This window comes from Lynx rufus, unplaced genomic scaffold (assembly GCF_022079265.1).
Source record: "Lynx rufus isolate CCGP_SWC_20201006 ecotype Redwood Valley unplaced genomic scaffold, mLynRuf1.p SCAF_1, whole genome shotgun sequence".
Taxonomy (NCBI): Eukaryota; Metazoa; Chordata; class Mammalia; order Carnivora; family Felidae; genus Lynx; species Lynx rufus.
The window spans coordinates 121,438,897-121,456,181 of NW_025814823.1; the positions used below are offsets into that span (position 1 = coordinate 121,438,897).

The window sequence follows — 17,285 nt, forward strand, 5'->3', positions numbered from 1 at the left end:
CAAAACTGACACTTGTCACTCCACTCATGGCCCGTGGGCCTGAACCAGTCCCCTAGCCCCACCTGTCTTCAAGGCAGCTGAGAAGTACAGGGGAGCATGAGGAACATCTGATAAGTATGGTGGTCTGTGCCACATGGTAAGAAGTTTGGGCTTGATCCAGAAGTCAGTAGACACCACTGGAAGATTCTAAGGGACACAGTAACTCCATCAGACCTGGGTTTCTTTTTGTTGTTGTTGTATATTTATTTTTGAGAGAAAGACTGGGGGACGGGCAGAGAGAGAGGGAGACACAGAATCCGAAGCAGGCTCCAGGCTCTGAGCTGTCAGCACACAGCCCGACACGGGGCTCGAACTCACAGACCTCCAGACCATGACTTGAGCCAAAGTCAGATGCTTAACCCACTGAGCCACCCAGGTGCCCCCAGACTTGGATTTCTTAAAGTCTGCTCTTCTGGCTATAGTAAGAAGAATAATTTGAGGAGGAGAGAGGAAAAAGCAGGAAGACCAGTTAGGAGGCTGGCACATGGCTCCGTTGGAAGATGACTGTGGTTTAGACCGGGAAATTGGAAACAAGTAGACAGATTCAAACACCATTTAGGAGGTAGATCCACAGGGCTTGGAGGTTGACAAAAGTGAGGAACAGGGGAGAGGGAGTGGTCAAGAATGCATGCCCCACTTTCTGCTTTATGTGCCTAGGTTAGTGGTGGAGCCGCTACCAAAGAGGGACAATTACAGTGATGGGGAGACAGTGGTTAAATTTCCAAGGACAGAGATCAGCTACAATCAATACCAAATTGGATACATAGGAGGTGCTTACATTTTTGCATTTTAGAGCTTGCGTGGTCCCCTGCATAATTTCAAGAAGCTTCTCCATAGCTCTGGGGGGAAAAAAGCACCATTGATTTTATTACCCATTTTTGGTACTCTTTTTTTGAAAATTTCTACATTTAATGATTATTCATTTGGACACTCTCCCCACCCCTTCACCTCTAAAATTAGTGATTACGAGAACCCTCAAGATTATCATCAAACTAGCCATTGCTTCGTTTGTTCTCCTAATTGCTAGGAGGGGAAAAAGATAATCAAGTGGTTGCTCTAATCTGGAAACCTGATTTTCAAAAATTACTTGAAATCTAAATTGAGCTTTTTAAAGCAGTACTTAAATTTTGACTCCAGTCATTTCATTAAGACTAGCACTTGCTAAGAACTCTTTAAACAAGTTTTGAATTATCAGTGCCATGCAAAGCAACTGAAAAGAAAGAAAGCTTTCTGGTAAGAGTGGCATGGGTTGTTGTTTTTTTTTTTCTTTTTTGCATAAACAGGATTTTTCTTGTTAATGCATCACTTGATTTATTGAATTACACCTGAATAAAAAGGTGGTAAAACAAATGCTGAGCTTATACCCATTCTTGTCAGGACTTCTCCAGTGAGGCCTGCCTGGGTTATGTGAACCTTGCTCAGCCCAATGAACCTCAAGGATATTGTTTCAAACGAGTGGGTACAAATTTAAGAGATGTGCAGTCTTTCTCCAACCGAGCTATTAATCACGTTGGCAGAACACAGGCAGACCAAGAGTCACACAAAGCCCTTTGTCAATGTTGCTGATGAAAACACTGAAGGTGTTGCTCACCAGGGGAAAAAGAACAATTAGGAAGCAGGAAAAAAAAATTAATTGATTTCATTCTAGCTGTGAATGACCATAAAGAACTTTACTCATTCAACTCAAAGAGTATATGTTGCCCTCTTACTAAATCAACAATGGAGGGATAGGTGCTCTGGGGAATGTAGACATTGTCCCGAGCCCACACTGCCATCAGAGCTTGCCGACACAACTTCTGTAACTTCCTAGGTAGTCTCCCTACTTCTACGCTGGTACGCTGGTACTTCTGAACAAAAAAAATAATAAAAACAAATACATAAAAGTCTAAACTTTTATGTATTTGTTTTTATTTGCATATGGCAAAATTTACTCTTTTCGGGTCCACTTCTATACATTTTGGTAAATGCATCCAGTATACCCACACGACCATCAAGATATAGAATAGTTCCAGGGTGCCTGGGTGGTTCAGTCGGTTAAGCGTCCGACTTCAGCTCAGGTCATGGTCTCACAGTTCGTGAGTTGAGCCCCGAATTGGGCTGTCTGCTGTCAGTGCGGAACCTGCTTCGGATCCTCTCTGTCTCTCTGTCTCTCTCTGCATCCCACCTCTCTCAAAAATAAATAAACATTAAAAAAAATATCTAGAATAGTTCCAACATCCCCAAAAAGTGCAACAACATGCTGACTCTTTGTAGTCAGCCCCTTCCTGACTCCCAATAGCAGGCAATCACTGATCTGGTTTCTGCTCCTATAGTTTTCCTTTTCCTGAATGTCATAGCAATGGAATCCTGCAAAATGTAGCCTTGGAGTCTGGCATCTTTCACTTAGCACAAAGCATTGGAGATTCATCCATGTAGTTAGGTATATCAGCAGCTCTTCCCTTTTTATTGCTAAGCCGCATTCCACTGCATGGATGTGCCAGAGTCTGTCCGTGCACCAGGTGAAAGACAATGCGTTGTTTCTAGTTGTCGGCAGCTACGAGTGAAGCTGCCATAAACATTTGCATACCGATTTCTGAGCAGGCATAAGTTTTCCTGTCTCTTCAGTAATTACCTAGGAGTGAGATGGTTGGGTCAGATGCCAAGTGTGGGTTTAGCTTTGTAAGAAACTGCCAAAGCAAAGCATGAGCTTTTAAAAGCAGAAATCAGATTGTGTCACTCCTCTACCTAATCCTGCCAAAGGCTTCCTTTACACTTAGAATAAACTTGAGCCTCCCAGGACCTTTGTGACCCCCCCCCCCCCGCCTGTCTCTGTGGTCTCTTTACCACCTGCTCCTCACTCCATTCCAGCTTCTGTTTCTTGCTTTTTTCTCAGACTGTTTTTCCCCCTCCTTAGGATCTTTTTACTTGATTATAATCCCTCTGCTTGGCATGTTCTTACCCCCATCTTCACACAGCTGGTTCCTTCTTGTCATCTGTGTCTCAGTTAAATGCCACCTTCTCAGGGGAACTTCCTTGACCCACCCACCCCCATCTAAAGTAGGCATCTCCCCCAACCCGTCTTTATCACGTCAAAGCACTTACTTCTGTCTGATATTTTCTTGTTTGGTTGTCTGTTTGCTGGCTGTGCCATTTATAAGTCACCCCTTTGGGCCACAGCCCTTTTATCTTTAAAGTGGGCATAAGAGGGGCACCTGGGTGGCTCAGTCAGTTAAGCATCTGACTTCGGCCATGCTCATGATTTCATGGTCTGTGAGTTCAAGCTCTGCATCGGGCTCTGTGCTGATAGCTCAGAGCCGGGAGCCTGCCTCAGATTCTGTGTCTTCCTCTATCTCTGCCCCTCCCCAATTTGTGCTCTGTCTGTCTCTCTCTCTCAAAGATAAACATACATACATACATACATACATACATACATAAGATGGACATAATAGGGGCACCTGGGTGGCTCATTAAGTCAAGTATCCAACTTCAGCTCAGATCATGATCTCACAGCTTGTAAGTTCGAGCCCCCCATCAGCCTCTGAGTGGACTCTGCGCTGGCAGCTCGGAGCCTGGAGCCTGCTTCAGCTTCTGTGTCTCCATTTCTCTCTCTGCCCCTCCCCCACTCATGCTCTGTCTCTCTCTCCTTCAAAAATAAATAAATATTTTTAAAAATTTTTTAAATAAATAAAATAAACTGGACATAGTAATGCCCCTTCCCCTACTCAATGATTCTTTTTCACAGTATTACAAGCTTTGTGAGGTAGAAATTGTATCTTCTTTAAAAACTTTCTATCTTGGGGGACGCCTGGGGTGGCTCAGTCAGTTGAACATCTGACTTAGGCTCAGGTCATGATCTCATGGTTTGTGAGTTTAAGCCCACATGGGCCGGCTGCTGTCAGCACACAGCCCACTTTGGATCCTCTGTCCCTTTCTCTCTCTGCCCCTCCCCTCCCCTTCTCTTTCCCTCTCTCTCAAAAATGAATAAACATTTAAAAATAAAATAAAATTTTCTATCTTGGCTATGTTAATCATCTGCATATTGTCATTAAAACGTTCTTAAATGGGCAAATTCCCTTTTATCTTTATAGTTGAATCTGTAAAGTGGAATGAGATACATGGCTTTGGAGGACAACTCTGTCCATGTATTCCAGCCTTCCAAAGGAATTGAACCCAAAATATAACACAGCTGGTGGCTGTGCTAGACCTAGCTGGTACTAGATTGTCAGAGCTGGTTTTTATATTTTCAGGAATTTTGCTAGCTAGTTGTTAAACCATTGGTAGGTATTTGCACCATAGAAATTGGGAAACTCTACAAATCAGGGCTTGCACTTATGTTTTTTCTTTTCGTTTCTTTTCTTTCTCCATACACCAGCATATGAGAGACTAAGAGGCATGGAACAAGAGAGAAATGTGAGGAGTTAAAAGTGTTTAAAGAAAGTAGTAAAAGTAGCATAAAGAGTCAAAGTCCCAAATACATTTACATTATGGTTCAAATGCTTATAAGATGAGAAAACCTGACCAAGTCCATCCATGCGTGATTCCACAAGCACTCACTGAGCATCCGCTGTGGGACAGGGCCGAGACGAACATGTATGAGCTCGCTGCCATCAGGTAGCTAACAGTGCAGTGGGGGAAGGAAATGATTGCAATGTGTTGTGTAAAGTGCCATGGTGGAAAAGGATAGAAGCTGCAGCCCACGCAGTGGCATTCAGGAGTGGGTGAAGGAGGAAAAGGGGAGGGTGTGCCTGGGAGAAATGGGTAAAGGAAGAGTGCTCCCGATCAGGGAAGAGTATCATGACTTATTTTTAACCCCTGGAGACCTCAGTGAGGAAGGAGAGCAATATCTACTTTGCAAGAGACTTGTCGGAATTTCTTGATGCAGCCAAGTAGCTGGGACATATCGATAAAAGGAGGAAGCTGACCAAAGAGTGATGGCTAAGGTGGCGGCATCCGAACCCGCTTCAGACTAGCCTGGGTAGGACTTAGCTGCTCACACCAGATCAGGAAGACTAACCTCTCATGGACCTTCTGTGTTTTCAGCCCAACCTCACTGCAAGACACCTCCTAGAGAAGAACAAAGGCCGTCAATCGGTCCGCACAAAGAACCTGTCTCTGGTACCCTCATCCTCCCGAGGCAAAGCAGCCAACACGCCCACCCTCCGCAGGGGCCCTGGGTCCAGGAGGAAAGGGCCCGGGCAGTTCTCTATCACAACAGCTTTGAACACTCTCAACAGGATGGTCCATTCTCCCTCGGGGCGCCATATGGTGGAGATCAGCACCCCAGTGCTCATCAGCTCCAGCAACCCCTCTGTGATCACCCAGCACACGGAAAAAGGAGATATTCCTCCCAGCTCTGTGGGGCAGGTAGGAAACAAACCCCTGGGATAAGGGCACCTTGGAGTCAGGCAGGTGATGCACACCATGTCATAAACGGTATTGGATATCTAGTACCTGCTGAGCATCCATAATGCACTAATAACAACTAATGTGTATATTATATGTCAGAGCTGTAGACACATGATTCCATGTCATCCTTGAACCAGCCTCTTGAGTTAGGTACTATTACTGTTCTCCCCATTTTATAGATAAGAAAACTGAGGCCAAGAGGAGTTAAACAACTTGCGAGATCTTCACAGACACTGTGCTTTCCCATGCTGAAAGCCATGACATAGTTCCCGTCCCATAAAGAACTTCTCTCCCAGGAGACAATAGCACCCATTTTCTAAACAGAGTTTTGGCATCATGATTAGAGATTCACTGTTCCATTCTATCCTCTGACAATGTCTTAGGCATCATGCGGAAAGGAAGGAAAAGAGGGAAAGAGAAATTGTGGGTTACTAGGTGTTTTCAGGACTGGCTACATAATTTGCAGGGCCCAGTGGAATGTGAAAATGCAGGCCCCTTGCTCAAAAATGAGTAAGAATTTCAAGGGGCCCCTGGGTGGCTCAGTTGGTTGAGGGTCCGACTTCGGCTCAGGTCATGGTCTTTCTGTTCGAGAGTTCAAGCCCCACATCAGGCTCTGTGCTAACAAACAGCTCGGAGCCTGGAGCCTGCTTCAGATTTTGTATCTCTCTCTCTCTCTCCCCCTCCCCTGCTCATGCTCTGCCTCTCTCTGTCTCTCAAAAATAAATAAATGTTAAAAAAAATTTTTTTTAAAGAATTTTGATACATCAACAGCAGAGCATTAAACCTAGTGAAGAGCCCTTCTCAATACAGAGCCCCATGTGACTATATGTGTCACATGGACACACACACACACACACACACTCACACACACACACAAAGCCAGCCCTGCGTGTTTTTATATGGAGTACCTAATAAGATAATACAGGAAAGTGCTCAGTGCCAGTGCTTGGCACATGCTAAGCCCCCAGTAAGCATTAGCTGTTAATACTATTATTATTCAGCCCAATCACTGAATTGCCAAATGAAGAGAGATACACCAAGGGGCGATTGTAGCAATCCAGAAACAGAAGTACTTCTAACAGCATGTGGCTATTTAGGTTGGAGGGTACTTTGAAAGATGAAGGACTGGAGGTATGAGGCAAAGTAATTAAGAACAACTGCATGTTGGGGATTCTGCTGAAAACACTCTTTGGAACCGGGCAGGTGGCAGCTTGAAAGGACAAACTTCAACTTGCACGGATGTATTTTTTTTAAAGCTGTAAATCTTGTTTTTAAACATGAATCTCTACCTTGGGATTAAAGGACTTAATTGGACTCTAATCCCTTTTTAACAAGACAAGGAGGAGGAGAAAGTCAAGGGCTTCTCAAAGACCTGTATGCTGGTCGAAAATGAAAACAATCACCATCAACAACATTTTCTATCTCATACCACTGTCTGGATCTCCAAGAGGCTGGTTCTTCACGTGCCTCAGCCCACCACCCGTACTACATGCCCACACACACACACGCACATGCACACACACATACACATTTTCCCCTCCACATACTCTCTCCTTACATAAAAAACTATAACGTTCCCTTCCTACACACACATTCCAAATGCTTTTTTACAAGTACATACACGCTTTGTGCTCAGAGTTCTCCCTCCACCACACACACACTCTCTCTCTCTAAAATGAGGGGCCTAGTGACTCACAATTAAGCCAAAGACTAACAGAATTTTTCTAAAGCCGTTTTTATATATAGAGAGAGATAGGTAGATATTTATAAAGTACAGCCCACACTCAGAAGATCTAAGCAAGCTCACTCAGCTGTAAGTTGGTTTCCCAAGAGATTTAGCCAAGAGTCACTTTTCATGTGCCTTTTAAATTCTTCTTTCCAGTCATTTACCTTATCCATAGAGAGGCTAGAGCAGAGTGGAGAATCCTAGTAGGATTTAAAGTAAATAGTATTTTTTAAAATTTAATTAAAAAATATAAAGTAAAATAGTGTTTCTTCCTAGTTTGCACAGAGGTGAGAATTCCAAAATTTGGCATTTGCATATCCTATTCCCAGGGAACCTTTGCACAGTATTGATAATAGCCTTTCTCAATTCAGATGGCCGTGGATTTTAAGTGTTTCTACATGTTTGCCCAAGTATTGTCAAAAATGCTCTTACAATACTTCATTTACAAGCTACATCTAAAGATGGGTAAAACATTGAGCAAATGACAAGTTCTTTTGCTTCCTTTTTCCTCTAACATCCTTGAGAGCTGAGGTTGGATCTAACTTTTCAGGTTTCCCCTCTATTCCCCATCCCAGCACCCTGCACAGTGTCTACTCTGTAATAGGCACTTAGTAAATCAGGAAATCAAGACTTTTGACTTAAACATGTGGGCAGATAGTTGTGATGTATACTCAGACAGGAAAGCCTGGAGGAGGAATAATTTCCTGTAGAGATCTCACAGGTCAGTGTAGCTTTTTCAACCAATAAACATCTGTTGGGTGCTTACAGTGTGCTCATACCCATAGTGAGTACTGGGGATTCTACTACCAAAACAACAGGAACAATAGTCATCTTGAACACTTACTGAGACTAATATGATTGATGGATAGAGAAATAGAGAGATAGGATGATATACTCTGATAGCAAAGTCTTTATTTGCTAGTCTCCTAAGTCCTGCCCTCTATCCTGAAAGATGATAAGAGCCTTTGTAAGGGAGATATTATCACTACTTTAGGTAGTTACTAAAGTACTTTAGTACTTCACTACTTTAAGGTAATTAAGCTGCCCCCCCAAAAAAATAGTTTTTCCATAGTTCATGTAATTAGTAAACAGAGTCTGGATTACCCCTAGAATTGTGTGATGCTGGAACATACACTCTTGTCACTACACTATGCCATCAACAGAGACCTCATCAAGCAACAGTGTTATGTCAGTGCAGTTCATATCGGATATCTGTAGCCTCTATTCTTTCAGACTTGTCACCTGACTCCCTTTAGACACCGAGGCCCTCCAGCATTCTCTTCCCTGCCCACCCCCTTCTCCAGTAAAGAATTTGCCCTAAGTCTTTTACATCTAAACGTTTTTGTTTACTATCATTTTGTTCCTTTATGAACTACCAACTGTGTCCAGCCATTGTGTATGCTGCTGAGGTACCAAGAGTAAACTCTCACCATCAAGGAACGCCCTCTGGCAGGGACACAAAAAATAAATGACTGCCTATAGTGGAGTGAGGGCTTCCTAACATGGGTTGAGGACCTGCTGGCACCCGCACTGACTTAAGCAGTACAGAGACTCAGAATTTAACAACACAGAACTGTAGACTGAGAAAGTCATTTCCTTTCCAATTTTCCCCAAGTCCATTGATGATATTGAGAAGGTCCCAATTTGGTACTGACACTTGACAGTCTGCCTTGGTAAGGAAGAGAGAGCAATGCCTGGGGCCCAGGGCTTCTGGCAAGTTCTTGCCCATCTCTGAACTGAACAACACTGTATGTTTTTATTATGTGGTCTGATGGTTATCTTCCATATAAGTGGTATCAGTTTTATGTTCACAGCGGTATATGAAAAGAGAAGCCAGAGTAAGGAATTTTGTTTTCCTGTTGTCTTTGTGTCTTCTCACCTGTGGGAAACCACCTGACACATTTGGCTAGAACATCAGGAAATGGCCTCAAAGATGAACTTTGCACTAAATACAACTGTACTCGTAAATAATTCAGGATTAGACCTGAAGAGGGTGAGTAGATTCCCTGGGAAATTGTGGTGAGAAGGTTAAGTAGGAGGATTGGAACTCATGTAGTTGGCCTCTGGGAGAGTCCTGAAGATGATCTCAAGGTCTACACTGAGAAGGGACGCCTTAGAAGGAGAAAGTCAAGTGCATGGGGCACGCATTAGAAAGATGTCCTTGGGGGCGCCTGGGTGGCGCAGTCGGTTAAGCGTCCGACTTCAGCCAGGTCACGATCTCGCGGTCCGGGAGTTCGAGCCCCGCGTCGGGCTCTGGGCTGATGGCTCAGAGCCTGGAGCCTGTTTCCGATTCTGTGTCTCCCTCTCTCTCTGCCCCTCCCCCGTTCATGCTCTGTCTCTCTCTGTCCCCAAAATAAATAAACGTTGAAAAAAAAAATTTAAAAAGAAAGATGTCCTTGAACAGTTGAAGTCACAACTGCCAGGCCCACCCTAGAGATTCTAAAATTCACTTGTTCACGATGTGGAGGCTGCCTGCCCACTGTCTCCCACACTCACAGAACAACGAGGCATTCTTGTTTTCTCTAAAGCTGGGCTTCCTAAGAGGTTCTGCTCCCTCAGTATACCCCCTATCTCCTACCCTCACCTGCCACCCCCCTACTAATCCCCTTAACCCCCGCCTTCAGCCTGCCCCTCCTCCTGTATCACAGATGCAGGTTAGTGGAACTGCTAAACAACTAGAAAGCCTGTCATCATTCCAGAGTTTTGTCTTTCCCTCACCTCTTACATCAGTTAGTCAGCAAGCTCATTTTCCCACCTGAATTGTCATGGCTTCTGTCCATTCCATCCCAGTGCCGTACTTTTGGTCCTCATCTCTTGCCTAGACTGTTGCTTCAGCCTCCTCCTTGGTTTCACAGAGCTCATGCTCAATCACTACACCTCACCCCACCCACCCCTTCACCCCCATGCATTCTTCCAGTCATGGCCTCTATCACAATGTCTTGAAAGCCCAAATCCATGAAGCTGCTTCTCTTGCCCAAACTGCCAGTGGTTCCCTACAGTCCACAGAAGAAGCGATACCTGCCGTTTATTGAATGGCCACTAAAAGCCAGCATCTGTACTGATAACTTACAGACATTATGACTAGCCTCACAACTGTTCATAGTAGGCACTGGTATGCCCATTTTACCAAATAGGAAAACTCGGGGACAGAAAGATTAGGTAACTTGTCCAAAGTCTCAAAGTTAGAAACAGAGTCAGGATTTGAGGATAGACTAAAGTTTATTTATTTACTTTGACAGACAGAGAAAGAGAGCATGAGCAGAGGAGGGGATAGAGAGAAATAATCCCAAGCAGGCTCTGTACTGTCAGCACAGAGTCCCATGAAGGGCTCGAACTCATAAACTGTGAGATCATGACCTGATCCAGACACTCAACCGACCCAGGCGGCCTGATCTACTTGACATTTTTAAGCACAGTACATCTATTCTAGGCCACCTCTCTGCTTTTTGTCCTTGTACCCAGCATGGTGCCTGCATTATTATGAGCAATGAACAAAAGGCTGTTTCTCTTGGAATTTATTTTTGGTGCATTCACCTGTCACAATCATATCCACACCCCAAGCCCTATATGCATATCATTTCTGCAAGGAACCTTTTTCCAGTTCTCCCCTGCAAAATTAATATCTCGCCTTGTGTTCACGGCACATCGTTTTTACTCAAGTTATAACACATTCTTCTTTGTACTGTCAATACCCCACATATATCTTCTCACCAAGCTCATGAAGATTGAATACTTCTTAAGGGAGGAGATGGTGTTTTATTCATTTATGTTACTGCTCACTTTCCAAAATCCCAACAAAGGTTTCTAATAACATGTTTTGCCTCAAGAATTAAAAACAAAGTCAGAGACCTCTGACTTTTTAAAATAATTACCACATTAAAAATTTTTTTTTAAAAAACAGAAGGTGCCTGGGTGGCTCAGTCGGTTGAGCATCTGACTTCGGCTCAGGTCATGATCTCACAGACTGTGAGTTCGAGCCCCGTGTCAGGCTCTGTGCTGACAGCTCAGAACCTGGAGCCTGCTTCGGATTCTGTGTCTCCCTCTCTCTTTCTGCCCCTCCCCCGCTCATGCTCTGTCTCTCTCTCTCTCTCTGTCAGAAATAAATAAACATTAAAAACAAATTTTTAAATAATTACCAATCCCCATCCCTTCTTCTGATTAAAGAAAGGACAAAGGCAGATCAGTGAAGTGTAATTCCATTCCCCACACCTCTTCCATCCCATTGATAATGACAAGTCCAAGCATCTTTCCTGGCCTCCTGGGGAGATGAGCTGTGACACATCTTGGGAAATTCTGAAGTCTATAAAGCTAGCTTTCCTTTCAATCCCATATTTGAAATATTCTGGATAAAGTAACTTTCAGCATCTTGAACTATAAGTCTGGACCCTCACCTTTTCTCTCTCTGATGGGAGTTTCTCAGCCCAAATTCATGGTACTCAGGACTACCATGAGAGATGGTTTTGACTTAGCATTAAGAAAATTTCTTTCCTTTGGACACTGTCTCAATGCAAATTTATGCTTAAGACTCTAGCTAACCCTCCTTCTAAGGTAATTTACAGAAATAGATTGATCCTATGCTTCTAGTCTTATGTTAATATCTCCCAATATAAATGTTCCATCTTCACAATTTTCACTCAATAAATCCCTATTTATAAATTAAGTTATCCTAGCACTCTTGAACTGATGGAATGGTCCCCAAGGGTCATGGGTAAAAATTGGGAAGGCTCCATTTTATTGATACCTGTCCCCTCAAACCGTTTTGTTCCACATCATCTTTATCTGCCCCAAAGTGCCTTGTGTGGAGTCTAACAGGTGCTTGAAATTTGTTAAAATTTCAAGAGTATATCCCTGGCTAGAGACAGCCCCTTTAACTGTTCTCATAAATTATCAGTAATGCCTTAGCAGGAGTTCCCTGGTGGACATCTGAAAGCAAAAACGGACACAGGTTGGGACCACAGGGCATCTACTGCCCTCTACTCTGCCAGATCCCAGCCCCCCTCCCCGGGAAAGAACCATCAGGAGCCACCTAGGCAAGCAGTGTTTTGTGCTGCAGAACCTCCTCTGGCCTTGAATCCAGAAAGGGTTTCCTACCTTGAAAGGTTGTTGGGAAAATCAGAAGATGCAAAGTGGATGTAAAGTGCTTGGTTAGCATTTGGATTGTTGTGATTATTACTAAAAATTTTAGCAGTCAAAATTTCTTAGAGGTCAAGTTTTAGATTTCTCTTCAATCACTATGCTGTACATTTTTTTTGAGCTTTTTTTGTAATGGAAAATTTTAAACATTGTAAAAGAAGAAGAGTATAATGAAGCCTCATATACATAACACCAAGTCTCAACAATTATCCACTCATGGGCCAGTCTTATTTAAGTTATATCCCCACTCACGAACCTGCTCCCCAACTGGGTTATTTTGAAGCAAAGCTCAGACATCCTATCACTTCATCCACACATATCTCAGCATCTCTTTACACATTTTAGTCAGTATTTATTTCTAAGGATTTAACATAACCATGATCCCATTATCACACATTAGAAAATGGGCAATGATTTCTTTTGGGTTTTTTTTTAATGTTTATTTAGTTATTTTTGAGAGCACTTGCCCCAATTTCTTTATTTAGCCAGTGTTCACATGTCCATATTTGCCTTATAATTTTTTTTTACAGTTGGTTTGTTTAAATGGCATCCAAATGAGGTAAACACTTTGAATTGGGTTGATATGTCTCTTAGATTTCTTTTATTCCACAAGCTCCCTCTCTCTCCTTGTCTTGTCCTTGGCCATGCATGTGTTACAGAAGCCAAGTTGTGTGTCTTGTTGGATTTTTGCATTCTGGGTATTGCTAGTTGCCTCTTTGCAGCATTTTTTAACACATGCCTCTCTCCCCTGTGCTTTCTGTAAACTGGTAGTTACATCTAGGGGCTTAATCAGCTTCAGACTTGGTTTTTGGCAAGAATACCTCATGGATAGTGCTAAGTACTTCTTTTGTGGTTTTTGTCTTGTTTTGTTTAAGGGCACAATTCACTGACTTGTAATATATCCAGACATTATGCATCCATTACCGTGATGTAAAACATTTTCATTATTCCAAAAAGAAACCTCACACCTCTGCACCATCACCCCAAGTTCCCCATTTCCCGCCACCCCCACCTCAGCCCCAGGAAACACCAATTTACTTTCTGTCTCTATAGATTTGCCTGTTCATTTGATTTTAGTGGAGTCACACAGTTTTTGGTCCTTTGTGGCTGGCTTCTTTCACTTAGCATTATGTTTCCAAGTGCATCTGTTAGAGCAGGTATCAGTACCTCATTCCTTTTTACGATTGATAACATTCCCTTGTATAGACTATTGTGTGGATATACCACATTTTGTTTACCTACTCATCAGTTGATGGACATCTGGAGTTTTTTTGCCTTTTAGTATTATAAATAATCCTGCTGTGAACAGTCATGTACAGGTTTTTGTGTGGGCACGTGTTTTCATATGGTTATACAACTAGGAGTGGAATTACTCGATCATATGGTAACTTTATTAACTGTTTGAAGAACTGCCAACTGTTTTCCAAAGTTATTACACTATTTTACATCCTTACCAATGGTTTATGAGAGTTCCAATTTCTCCACATCTTCACCAACACTTGTTTTATTATCTTCCTTTTCTATTATAGCCATCTTAATGGGTATGAAGTGGTATCCATTGTGGTTTTGGTTTGCATTTCCTTGATGGCTAAGCATCTGTTCATGTGTTTATTGGATATGCATTCTTTAGAGGACTGTCTATTCATATCCTTTGCTATATTTTTAATGGGTCATTTACCTTATAACTGAGTTTAAGAATGCTGTACCTATGGGGGCACCTGGGTGGCTGAGTTAGTTAAGTGTCCGATTTCAGCTCAGGTCATGATCTCACAATTTGTGAGGGAGAGCCCCACAACAGACTCTGCACTGACAATCCAGAGACTGCTTGGGATTCTCTCTCTCCCCCTCTCTGCCCTCTGTGTCAAAATAAATAACCCTCCCCCCAAAAAAAATAATTCTGTACGTATGTACATATATGCTAGCTGCATGTCCCTTATCAAATATATGACTTACAAAAATGTTCTCCTGTTCTCTGGTTGCCTTTTCATGTTCTTGGTGGTATCCTTCGAGGCACAAAAGTTTTAATTAGATGGTATCCACTCTATCTATTCTTTCCTTTGTTGCTTGTACTTTTGGTGTCATATCTTAGAATCCATTGCTTAATCCAGGTCCACAAGATTTACCCCTATGTTTTCATCTAAGAATTTTATAGTTTTACATTTGGGTATGATACATTTGGAGTAAATTTTTGTATGTGTTGTGAGGTAGGGGTCCAAATTCATTCTTTTACATCTAAAAAGAATGTCTCTCATTTTGCATTAAAGTTTATTCAGATTCAGGTGTTGTCAGCCTTCTCCACCCATTATAAGGTTCCCCATCAGCCTTTCATCTAATGGTTTGAGGTGCCATTCATGAACATTCATTTGGGGTTGCAAAATGGTGACATTCCAAATCTATCATTCCTCCTAAATTTTTTTAAGCTACAATTCTTCTACAAGATTGACTACTACTTTCTAAGAGCTAATATGTGCAAGATGTTATACTGTGAGTTGTACCTAAATTATTTCACAGTGATTTCCAAACCTGTATATCATAGGTGCTCAGCATATATTGAGGAAGCCAAAGTTCATGCCTCAACCACTATATCCCCTCTATCTCTGTCTCTCTTTGTTTCTCTCTCTGTGTCTTTCTTGTTTGTTTGTTCCTGGGCGTTTCCCTAGCTCAAAGACAGGACTCACTTCTCACCACCTTCTGGCTTGGCGTGTTTACCATCCCTAAACTGCTCCCCTTTTTCCACTGACTGCTGCCAGCGGAGCTAATCTCCCGCTGCCTGCCTGTGCCAGTCTTCTTGTTTACATCCTTATCACTGCCTTCAGGCCAGCCTCAGCATCCTGGCCTCCTCAGCCACACGGTCACCCTTCTGCCCCTCCTGAGGTCTGGATCCCACCCCTGGGCTAAGGCCAGGAGAAAAGGCCTAGGCTTCTCCAGCCTGAAGAACAAAAGGCTTCAGGATTCATGTGGGAAGGAGTGTTGATTTTGTTTTTCCAAACCTAGGTTTATGTACTGGTTTTAAACTCCTGGGGTCCAGAAGAGGAACAGAACATAAATCAGAACATGAAGGACTTCACAAGTTCCAAGGAAAAACTTTTCCCATCACACAGATTGTGAGAAAGTAAATAGTGAAAATGCTGAAGGAGCTTATGGAACCTAATACTGCTGGGTTTTGGTTTGGTTTTTATTTTTCCCTACAGAGGAAGGAAGTTTAGTACAAATAAGAAGGCTATGAGTCAGGCAAAGCTGCATGCCACAGCTTTGCCATCTAATACCGAAGTAACCACGAACTGAGTACCTTACCCCACTGATCCTAGGTGTCCTCATCTGCAAAAGGGGTAGGTCCTTCCATGCAGGGTTACTGCTACTACCTATAGCCATTGCTACTACCTTCTTTCCTCCAAGCACAGTTTTTAGAATATATCATCATTTGTGTGACTGAGCAGTACCCCTGACTTAAAGCAGGCAACAAGCCAAACATCTTCGAAAACCTTGGTGTCCTTTTCCACTTGACTTTCCTAAAGTACATTTTTTGCAACTACTAGCAGATATGGGGGGATGAGAGAGGTTCTTGTCTCATTTCATACAAAAGAAAACTGGCAGAGAAAGGTATTTCTATGACAGATTCAAGGTCTTCCAAAAAAAGCAATTACAATTTAAGACAGAATTAGGAGTCCTTACAACATATCATTTAATGTCTCATCCTTGAGTCATATAGTCCCAGGTTGCAGTAGCCATTATTAGCACAAGGCAGGTGCCGTCATCATCTGACATGCCATTATGTCACCAGGGAGGCCAAAGAGAATCTGATCTGAGTACTCCCACCCATTAGCTGCACGGCCTCTCCAGATCCTAGTTTTCTCGTTATTGAGATGGAATGATACAACTCATCTGATAGAGAATTATGTTGCTTAATTAGTTAACAGTGCATTCTAAAGCTAGGTAACACAGTGAAAACCTGTTCCTGTTATTAGTTAATGACAGTCATTGCTGCAGTCCCTCCTTGTGCTCAGGCACACCATCACATAAGAGACCTGCTTTCTCTCTGGCTACTGCAAAGTTTTCTCAGCCCCATCAGGTATCAGGTAGAATTCTTTGAGGCAAAGAGCTTTTTTAGCAATGTTTCTCAGCACAGGCAGCATAGTGAGAAATCATGGGATTGGGGAGCCCCCAAATCTGGGATGAAACTCTCACTCTGCTTCTTACTCAGCAGTATAATTTGGGGCAAGTTATATAATCTCTCTGGGCCTCCATTTTTCCATCTGTGAAATGGAACTGATGGTAATTTTGTTTAACCGCATAACGTTGCTATGAGGATAAAACAAGGCAATACATGTACATGAGATAATGGCTCGGGTTTGGCAGTGGTAAATAGCTCAACAAATGTTCACTCTGCTATTAATGTTAGGTCAAGTCAGGAAGCTATCACCATCCCCCATCCCGAGGCCTTGCTGAGAATAACATTCACGAGCCACATACTTCAGAAGGATGATCTGCCTCACAGAGCAGACGCTTCCAAAAGCCCCTATGCTCTCTTGATAAGCAGTGACAATTTCGAAGTGGGGAAGGGCATGACTTTTGGCTTCTATCTAGGGGACTCCTGGGGCAGTTTTCCTTGCTCGGCTCAGACCCTCAGCTGTAATCCCGAGGGGGAACCCACGGGAAGGAAGCCAAGAATGACTCCAGGAAGAATGGCTTTGGATGAGAGACCAGGTGAAGATTGAGGCAGGGCCGCCTGTCCACCATTTTCTGCATATGCCTTTCAGCTTTCTGTGTGGGCCCCGTCCTCCCCTGTGTGGTTGCCCAAGCTCCTCACAGCCCATCAGTGAAGCAGCCAACAAAGAAATTTCTGGGTGCCCCCCATGCACTAGGCACGCGTGAGGCAGTGGACAAGACAGACATGGTCCCTGTACTTACGAGCCTGCAGGCTCACAGGGAAGAGCAATAGGAAACAAAGTATTGTACGTACATGATTCCAAGACTGTGAATGTGTGAAATGCTGTGAGCTAAG

The 17,285-nt window shown here is 43.1% G+C and overlaps 1 protein-coding gene across 1 annotated transcript in view; it reads left to right on the forward strand.

Moving 5' to 3' along the window:
- The window catches only part of SH3RF2 (SH3 domain containing ring finger 2), a 111,510-nt gene that overhangs the window by 58,082 nt on the left and 36,143 nt on the right, over positions 1-17,285 (forward strand). Inside the window, exon 4 of the mRNA XM_047101944.1 lies at positions 5,059-5,382. Within this exon, the coding sequence (XP_046957900.1) occupies positions 5,059-5,382 (324 nt within the window). The remainder of the gene's footprint in view (positions 1-5,058; positions 5,383-17,285) is intronic.